At 38.3% G+C, this 10,355-nt stretch overlaps 1 protein-coding gene across 1 annotated transcript in view; it reads right to left on the bottom strand.

Moving 5' to 3' along the window:
* Positions 1–10,355, bottom strand: part of LOC103811385 (vitellogenin-1-like) — a 42,479-nt gene that overhangs the window by 30,642 nt on the left and 1,482 nt on the right. Inside the window, exons 4-10 of the mRNA XM_009084355.1 lie at positions 8,246–8,497; positions 5,932–6,093; positions 5,098–5,249; positions 2,260–2,410; positions 2,003–2,160; positions 1,724–1,889; positions 532–654 (exon numbers count right to left, since the gene is read on the bottom strand). Coding sequence (XP_009082603.1) covers positions 532–654; positions 1,724–1,889; positions 2,003–2,160; positions 2,260–2,410; positions 5,098–5,249; positions 5,932–6,093; positions 8,246–8,497 — 1,164 coding nt within the window. The remainder of the gene's footprint in view (positions 1–531; positions 655–1,723; positions 1,890–2,002; positions 2,161–2,259; positions 2,411–5,097; positions 5,250–5,931; positions 6,094–8,245; positions 8,498–10,355) is intronic.

Raw genomic sequence — 10,355 nt, 5'->3', positions numbered from 1 at the left:
TGTTTGAGTGGCTGGCCTCTGTAAACCACGACATGCATCTTTTGAACTGGGAAATGTTATTCCTGTAATTGTTTTGAGGCCTGCTGATTAAAAGTAGTGCAGAACAGGAAGGGTATTACTATTATTAAAAGCTTATACCCTATGTGGATGACTGGGCTCTGCTTCTGGCTGAGAAATGGCTGGGCTACATGACTTCAGGCAAAAACCTGGGCTTTTGTGTCATTTAGTTGATTTATAAGTATAGATAAGTACCTATATTTAAAGTATTTTTGAGCAATGCCATGGGACTTCATTAATAATCGACAATAAAGCACTCAGAGATACTCAGAAAGAAAGTGCTATGAATTATATGCTTCTTCCTCTCACTGTCTTTCGTGTGCTAATCTAAAGATAAAAATGCTGTATTTAACCAACCGGGGTTCTTTTCCCCAAAGGAAACGCTGTAGTGAAGTGAAATACAGCTTTCTGAATAATGAAGAAAGAACTCAAGGCTTAATTTTTCTTTTAAATGATAAATAACAATGTGATTACCTGGAGACATTCGGAGCAGGAATCTGATGAAGAGCACTGTTTGTGGCACAGTGATGCATAGCTGAGATGGCAAACCTTTCCAAGCACAGTGCTTGAGCGTGGGCAATGTTTTTTAACAATGAGCTGGGGAGAAAGTGGTTGTTACTAACATTAATGAATAGAAAAAGTATTAAAAATATGTTTTTGGCCAATACAAGACAAAACCAGGCTTTTGATATTTTTGTACTGATGGATTTTCAGTTAATCAGTGGATATTCCTGTATTTGACAATGAAATTATAAAGCAATTCCAAGTAACATCTGGAAGGCAGATCTGTTGCTTTTATAGTGTTTCAGATTTAAATTTGGCAGAGGCTATAACCCAAAGGGAGGAAATCACCAAGTTACGGAATGGAAAACCACACATTATTCAAAAATCATTCATAGTGTTTTATGATTGCCTCAGCGATAGGTGCAACAAACTTGAGATGTGCTGTGACTGGACCTCAGTACTTTGGGCAGACAGGAATATTTTGTATAAATGTAGGAGCTGACAGGAGGCATCAGCCCACTTCTTTCTAGTGTGGGAAGCACAGCATCACCACACAGTAACAGTCAGGCTGTCATGGCTTTCACTGAGGACAAAACTAGTCTGAGATTCACGGTCTCCACCTAGGGTAGGCAGAGATAAGTTCTTGCGACTGAAGTTATAATTAAACCCTGCAGATAAAGAAAAAATTGTAAAAATAATTAGACTTTCTCCTACATGGGCTTCACATTGGCATAATTCTCTTGATTTTGACAGATCTTCTCCAATTTGTACCCATCCTTCTAGGTCAATCAGGATGAATACATGGATATAACAAATATGCATTTCTTGCTCCCTTGTCTTTGTAGACAGTCAGAGATCTAATCTGATGCAACTATAAAGTACATTTGGAAAAAGGGAGATTAGAAGCCACTGTTTGCAGCAATAACCTCCGTCCCTGAGGGGTATTTTATGCTTTCTTTCCTGTTTCATTCTGGACTCATTTTTGCCCTTTTGATTTCCATTCTCCTCCCCTTAAGACAGTCAGGAAACAAAGTCCTTTCAACCTCACTGGAGGGTATAAAACCCTTATATTTTCAAAGCCTTTACTATTGTGTCAAAGGAATAAATACAACAGATGTTAGAATCAGCAAAGAGCGATTTGAGAGTGTTTAGAGAATCCTACCATTGCTTCCTCCATCACGTCCCGAGTTGGTGTGCTTGAGTGCAGAGCCACAAGCACTGTCTGAGCTGCTTCCCAGCTGGTGAGCTCCTGTTTTTCCATTTTATGCCGTAGGAACCTGAGTGCACGGTGACTGGCAACTGCAGGAATTATATCCAAAATGTAACGCCTGTAAAGGGAAAGGCAAGGAGCATTTTCCAGATCTGCCTTTGAACATAGGTGTTCCAGAGGGTCTTCAACAGAGTTTATCAGCAGAAGAAGCATCACTTGTATTGCTTGTACCTGTATGCTGGCCGAGTAGAGAACTGCTTCCACACCGACTCATAATTCTCCTCATTTGCTGCACGGAAGAGGTGCATAAGCTTGAGGGCTTTTGCTGGTGCATCACTGGGAAGTTGGTCAGAACTAGCCTCTACTAAGTCTTGCAAGCTTTCCTCTATCTGCAGAAAGGCAAAAATGCAGGGAGCTCACACGCATCATTTCCTGCATGCACAGATTCCAATCCCCAATAAAGAGTCTGTCCAGTGGTTGAACTTTACCTGACTTTCCACATCTTTTATTTTGAATAAGTGGACAGGAAGCTGAAGCAATTCACTGCCAAACTCATACTGAAGTGACCCACGATTCTGGTATTCTTTTGGTGGGACCTCTGTCCTCTGCTTCTGCACATCAGTCAACACAAGTTTTTGCCTGGAATGGAGACCCCCAGGAAGACAGCATCATAAGTTGCAGGGTACAAACTAAAAGGGAAGAGTAATTCTGCTTCCCAGCATTGCAATGCAACTACAGTTGTTTCAAAAGGGTTTTGTTATTAAGGGACACAGATATTTAAAAACGGATGCATTTAGACATGATGCTTAGAACTGTACTCTGAGAAGATGTGCACTTGTGCAGCAGGGCTCAGATCAGAGCCAGCCTTTGCCTTCCTTTGGGAATAACCTGGCTTGAGAATTTAAGGAAAAAGAGGGAGATGAGAAGTTGTGGCCTGAAGATCATCACAGGAATTGTGTGTTGTGTTTTAAGGAGCAAATTAAGGATTACAGAAAAACAGAGATGGGAAAAGTTTTTAGAAATTATCATTTAATTTAAACCTTTTAAGAAGTTCATAAAAGCTGTTATGTGTGTCTGTCTCCTGGAAGCTTCAAAAGGAATTGAAATTTTTTAGCTACAGTAAGAAATGCTATGATGTTTTTACTTGCACTATTACAATTCCCTCACCATTTTGTCTGGTGAGATGAATATCCTGGGGACTGCAGAAGACAAAAGGTTCTCATGAAATTTCAAATTGGATTTACCAAACAGAAAGGGCCAGATAAATTCAGGATTAATCTTTGGAAAAGTGCTCAAGCTTTTGGAAACTTTTCAAGAAGCAACAAACCTTCATCCTTTGTTATTAAGTCCAATGGGAGACAGTCTTTGTAAGCATTTGATATCTTTGCTACATTTTCAGCTAAAGACATGCATCCTATCCCACCAGTTATGTTTAAAATGGGTCATTTAGGACACTATGATAAAGTTAGGCATTTGTACCAAACAACTGAAAACATTCCAAAAGCAATATTGCTGTACTACACAGTATCTCAAAATCTCTGTAGAAAATTGGCGTGTTTATTTTGGAATCTCTATGATCTTCTGTATCATTTCTATTCACTCCTTCCATATGGATTGCAGAGAACTGCTGCAGAAAATAGCATGTAACTACTTTGCAGACAAGCCACTGGAATTTGAATAGAAATCGCTATAGAATCAGCAGAGATTTTTTCTCTCTTGAAATTTTATACAATATTATTGAAAGGGCATTTGGGGTCAGAAAGTATGATATCAGGCACACTTGGACAGATTTAACTTTCCCTTCCAGATGATGATGAATTTATTATGTCTTCATCTTCATTGTTTTGGGAACAGATTTATCTGCCTAGAATAGATGGGAAAATGTTATACTACCAAGACCAAATGAATACTAAAGATAGGATTAAAACAGTGAAATGCTAGTAAAGCCTCTCTTGTCTTTGGAAGTTGCTGCAAGAGTCTTATGCTAAACAGGTCTGAAAACTCAGCTTCAGGTGTTTTAAGTCCTTGAAATATTTTTTCTTTTTTTTTTTGGTTAAGAGAGAGTTCATTATAGAAATAACTTCTGAAAACTGAAGTGAGATATCCACATGTTCCCACCTATCTTATATTTGGCCCCTTCTGCTGGTCAGTGATAAAATCCAGAGAAAATGGGAAAAGTAAAGCCTTTTTTTAAGGGCTGACAAAATGCATCTTCCTTATGGAAGACAATCTCTGCAGTCTGCAGAAGGAGAGTTTAAAGCATCATAAGTCCATTGTCTCCAGACTAAAGCTGACTCACAACAACATATAAATTGGTAAAAGCACTGGTGTTGTGTCTACCTACATCTTGATTGCCTAAGATAATCACTTTCACCTTTACTGTATTTTTTTGTTTAACCAAATTGAACATATTCATCATATTAATTAAGTTAATCAATGAGTTATTGACATGGAGTTTTTGACGTTGCAGTTTCCAAAACTGCATATTATACCAATAGATTCTTTCAGTAGCTAATGGAGCAATGCAAGATTACAGCAGATGAGTGGGATTGAGGTATGTCTTCTGCACAGTGACCTTTTTGCAAAAAACCTCTACCTTCAGTAGGACAATCCTATATACAGATTCCATAATGAACTAGGTAACAAAAATATTTTTTCAATAAAGGATTATGGTATAGGTGAAAAAAATTTTAAACACTGAAAGTTCGTGTGCTTGAGGTAATAATGATCAGGGACATAATTTCTTAGACAACCATATCCTTTTTTTGCCCCAAACTTGTTTGAGAAATATGCAAAATTTGCTGTGGAAAAGCAAATACATTTTACATGCCTTGTACCCAATTGTTTTGCAATAAAACCCAATTTCCTACCATGAAACAGTTTTGATGGAGATTTGCAAGCAGCCCACTGTATTTAGGAATCCAAAGTCCTATCTAGGTTTCTTGTGAACTACTCTCCAGGGTCTCTTATTGCATTATTATTTTCCAGGGAACTCTCTTTCAGTGAGTAACTGTCTTTCAAATAGCTCATGATTTTTCAGATGGAATTACATTTGTTTTGGCTTCTATGACATAAATCAAATATCCCTGAGAAATAAAATAGTCAAACCCTGCCAAGTTTAGCTAACAAAATTTGGATAGTGGATGTGCATGTTTCAGCTTTACTACTTACAGCGAAGGTTGCTTTTATGAACTGTTTGGGATTTTATGTAATTATATACTGCAAACAATAGGCTGTGGAAGTAAAGGATTTATTTCTCTTACAGAGTTTGACTAGATTACTGAGTTGCTGAGTTAGTTTCTGAATTAAAGGCATATGTACAGTACCTTGCTTCTACTATAGCATTTCCTCCTGTTATCTCATTGAAGGGTGAAAACTGGTGGATTTCCTCAACATCAGCTTGTGTAATTACAGCTTCACTACGTGTATATTTAATTTTGTAATTGTAAGTAGCAGTTGCCCGGGAATTCTTGTTTCTCTTTATAATATGAAAAAAAGCAAAGAAACAAAGAAAATAAAAAGTCATTGAACTTCTAAATGCTGTGACTAGAAGCTATTATATCACCCAATTCAACCCACTTATTTTTCAGGGCAGTTTAGTTCATTGGGCATAACAGCAGTTGATGTGAATTCTATATACTCACTTCCATGGGAGAGGTCAGACACACTGCCTGGCTTCATTACTTTTACTGCTAAGAAGTGTTAGCTGTTTTTTTCCTTTTCCCAAATGTAAGTAATTGTTCATTCCCTTGAGAAGGAGACACATTTTCTTAGGAGAGCAGCTGCATAAACCGCACAATTTTTTATTTCAAAGACAGGATTATAATAAGATGCAGCAGCATCTATCTTGAACAGCAGAAACTGGACATCATGTCTATCTCTTTTACTCAACAGAGTAGGTGAATTAACTCATGCTAATAATTAATGGTTTCCAAGCCAGCTAGTTTGAGCTAGTTGAAGTGTACCTGCAGTACACGACAGCCTGCAGCACACACCTCTGCTTCTCTGTGAGTTGATTTTCATACAGAAAGAAAATATTGATAACTGGATAAAGCAGATCTGACTTTTCCCTCGTTTTAAGTGTTTCAAAGCAAGAGATAGTGTGGATATCAAATGTTCTGCATAAGAATATAAAATACACATGCATAATACCACTTTACCTGCTGGCAGGTCTGACATGGTTGAGTGTACGCTGAACCTGTGACAATTTGAACTTTCTCTTCACAACTGTTCAGGTCCTTGGATTTGGTCACATAGACTATGTTTGCTCTCTTGTTTTCCTGAATTGCATATGTTGTGTTACAAATACCTCCAATCCCAGCCTGGGAAAATTGAGAACAGGATCAGAGTAGTTCACTCTTACACAGGGCTTCAACTCACCAGATGGAATTTCCTGTTTAATTCTGTATTTTCAAAACTACTAATGAAGATGAACAAATTTTTTATTCTTGGTACTATCCAGAAGAAAATCAGAATGACCATTACATTCATGTCTTTTTTTACATGTACAAGTTTCCAGTAAGCCAAATCAGAGTTGCACTGAGAGAACTAGAATTCCCAAGAGTTTCACTTGGAGCCTCAGGAAAGGGGAGTAACAATTTTCAATAAGAACTGTTGATTATGAAATATGATTTGAGGAATATTAATAAAAACATCAAAAGAATTTGATCAATCAGAATAAAATCTCAACAGCAAAATATTTCAGGGTTGGAGATGACATTCTGCCCTTCAAACTTGCTTTTATAGAGAGCTTATAAATGACTGTGGAACAGACCGTGCAATATCAGATCTGCCAAAATATGAACAGCAATAATTGAAAAGAATTTCAGGATAGCAGAATTTTGATTGTGGATTTTCTTGAGTTAGCAGTTTTAGCTGAGCTCTTCAATAATATTTTGAGTACATACATTTATAAGAGCTCTTAAATCTCCTCAGTCAGTGAGATTTTTGGAGAGGAAAAGTATTTGATTGCATTTTAGGGGGAAGAGTTATTTTCATGATATTTTTTTATTGTTATTGATAGCACAGTCAGTGCAGAGACCAGCTCTGGGCTATGTCAGAACAGTGAAATGGTCATGTGGTTGTTAGGAGGTAAGACATACCTACTTCATCTTTAGCTTAACAGAATTCCTAGATACTCGGTGTCTTTGGTAAGGGCTAGAAATAAGAATTGCCTGAGCTTTCTTGAAGATTTGTACTCTGCAAATAGAGGTGTGGGGCTACTCTGCGGACTGCAGGGCATGGTAGAGACATCCAGACTTTAAATGGGAATGTCTAGCCCAGAGGGTTCAGTGGGATGAATTAGACTCCTGCCTAGCTGGGGTTTCTGGCTATGTGCAGTTCACAGCTAGCTCAGATACCCTTACCCTGCACCCACAGGATGGGATGTGGACTTTCCCAGGTTGGTCCCTTAAACCTATCTGCAGCTCAGAATTTGGGACTAACCATGCTTATCTTCTTTTTTAGAGTGACTCAAGATTGTCAAGCAAGGATGCCAAAGCTCATTAATCAGTTGCTGTCTGAGAAAAGCAAAGAAAACTTGGAAATGATTCTAGGAAGTGAAGTCACATCTATTGACTAGCACTGAGAGCAGGACACATTGCTAACTGAATTAGAAAGAATTAAGATGTGAAACTGGTTATGGGAAAATAGTGCTGAGGAATATGCAACACAGCCCCCCAGATTTTTATGTGCACCAAACAGCGTAAAAATGTTAAATCATGTAGTTTATATCCCAGAAACAGCTCTACTTACATAAAAATAAATTTAAACAAAATAGAAAGTTACCCTGGTCTACATTTTCAATAAAAACAACATGAAAGTATAATAATTTCAAGGCTTTTGCTGATCTCTGAATTGAATGTAGTCTAATCAATGTAAATATGGTTTTGCAAAAACTAAACTCATTGCAATTTCTGTGGTGAGTAATAATATCAGATGATTTACCTTGACTAATATATTAAAGCCTGAAAAACTGAAAATTCCAACAGACCATCGACTGCAACTGTCAAAGCTACTACAGTAATGTCATGACATATATACTGGTTTCCACCTAGTAGTGAAGCTAGAAGACATGATTAAGTCAAATTACTGTTATTTTAATTTTAATCTTACACTGTATGTTTAAGCTTGTTTTAATACAGTGTTCACATTTTATGTAGGCTTTAGTTTTCCCAGAAGTTTACTTTTTCTAAAATCACAGGCAAGATTTTCTAAGAGTCTAATACTGCAAATGCATTTTCTGAAATAATTTCATCAATCAGATTAAAAATGTGTTATTCTGTTGTCATGTTTAGCTACATCTCCATCAAATATTGTCCCATAAGAAGAACTTAAACATGATTCGCCAAGCCTAGGTGTTCCTTGTTAGTGAAGTTTCTGTCAAGGATGAATTCAGAAAATGTGGTAGAAGAATCTGAAGAGAAGGCTTATTTATTTACAAAGCCACCATAATGACCAAACCAAAAAACTCACCTCCTGTAAGCTGTATGAATGCTGCGTCTTCTTTATACTTAATTCCAGCACATTCATAACCCCTCTGTAGATGTTTAGACCATCATCTGAGACAGAATCAGGAGCCATAATGCTTCCAACATGGCCATTGCTGTACTCAAACTTGATTGGGTTACTGAGCTGCCCGGTGAGTACCTGGGCCAGTTTGAGTGATCGAGAGAATGAACTCGTGGGCCAGACACCGTTGTACTCTGCTGCTTCGATTGAGTGAATCTAGAACAAAGGAAGAATATCATTCCTCTTTAGGTTTTGTTCAATATACATAAGAATCTAGAGCTTTACTCATGTCTAAAAGACACTTTTACATAATGCAAAGCCTTTTTAAAGGGAGAACTTAAAAGTTGTCATTTAGCATAACTAGTAGTGATACATATATTCCTGTTTATAAAGGGAGAGTAATGCAAGTAACTGTGATATTTCCATAGCCACTGCACTCTGTTCTGTTTCATAGACAATCCATATTGCCAACGTTGGACATGTACGAAGAAACGAGCCAGCGAAGAGCCACATGAAGCAAGTTGCTACCCAAAAGTAGTATGGAAGATCCACAGGAAATTGCAGGGGAAAGTTAATGTTGCATAAAGTGTCATTAACTCCTGTTGTGAACTCTGTTGTTTCCCTTGCTGGGGTCACAGAGCGCAGACAGCAGTTGGAAACTAATAACAACATGGCCACTGGGCCAGCCAGATAGTCAGAATTAGTCTGAGCAGTGGGCAAGTTGCTACCCAAAAGTAGTATGGAAGATCCACAGGAAATTGCAGGGGAAAGTTAATGTTGCATAAAGTGTCATTAACTCCTGTTGTGAACTCTGTTGTTTCCCTTGCTGGGGTCACAGAGCGCAGACAGCAGTTGGAAACTAATAACAACATGGCCACTGGGCCAGCCAGATAGTCAGAATTAGTCTGAGCAGTGGAGATTACAGAAATTTTACACATTTTGCTGTGGAGCTGGAGGCTCAGGCACTGGCTCAAACCTGGCTCTGTGCTTCACACTCAACCTGGGGCAAATCCAAGTAAGTAGAAAGTTGTACTAAACTGTGCATAACTCAAATGATTCCCACCCCATGGGAGTGGGCATATTTAGCTTGGTTTCTCAGAGGACTCTTCCCTTCTATATATTTTGACAATTTAAAGAGACTTTTCTCTGACACCTCAGGCTGGCAATGTGATGCAAGACACAGTTTAATTTCTCAAAAAGCCACACAAACTAAATCCTCATACAGCAAATCACAGGAGACTGCACTTTCATATTTATTTTTGTTATTGTTGGTGGAGATCACTGCCAACTCCAGCAACTGAAGCTTACAGGGTAGGCTGTTACGGAGCAAATCCCTCATGCTGCCTTTTGGACATGCTTCTGGCATATTGCGTATGGGCAGGTTTGGGACTGCTCTGCAGGGTCAGGGCGAGGTAGTTTTCCCCAGCCCTCGGGGCCCAGGCAGGACTTACGCTGTCTGCTCGGTTTTGAACACAGCTGGCAATTCTTACTTGTGGGTTTGCAATGAAAAAATTGTCAGCTGGAAACTGCCCAGGGAACACAGCATGTTGTTTGGGCTGAATGTGAACTAGTAGACTACAGATGAAAGTTTAATTCCCTGAACCATCCCTCCAAACTGTCTAATTTAAATATAACAGCAGCAAAATAAACTTTTCCCGGAGCAGAAGGGAATAAATGCATCATTACCTTTAGCTCAGAACGTGCCCCCAAAATAGTTTTTTTTTTCTTTTGTCTTCTTTTTCTTGCCTGAAATTATTTCTGTATTTATTTCTGAAACAAAAACTTTTTACAAATGCACTAGGGCCAGTGAAATTGTGTTGGAAGGTTTTAGGGAACAAGAGTCAATTTTTGGTGAAGACTCACCCTGGCACACCAAGAGCTGGTTTGGCAGGAATGAGAGAGGTTGTGGGGTGAGGACAAGACTGTTTCTGCCTCCTTTCTGCTTTCTACTCACCCCTGCAGAAGTGTTGTTCTTATTTATTTGTTCATTTGGGTTTTTTTCCAAAAATCCATCCACTTGCAAAGGACATGGAAAAGCAATGTTTCACATCTAGATATATTTTAATACGAACTT

This window comes from Acanthisitta chloris, unplaced genomic scaffold (genome assembly GCF_000695815.1).
Source record: "Acanthisitta chloris isolate BGI_N310 unplaced genomic scaffold, ASM69581v1 scaffold5421, whole genome shotgun sequence".
NCBI lineage: Eukaryota > Metazoa > Chordata > Aves > Passeriformes > Acanthisittidae > Acanthisitta > Acanthisitta chloris.
The sequence above is the reverse complement of the archived record's forward strand: the minus strand, read 5'-3'. Positions and strand labels throughout refer to the sequence as shown.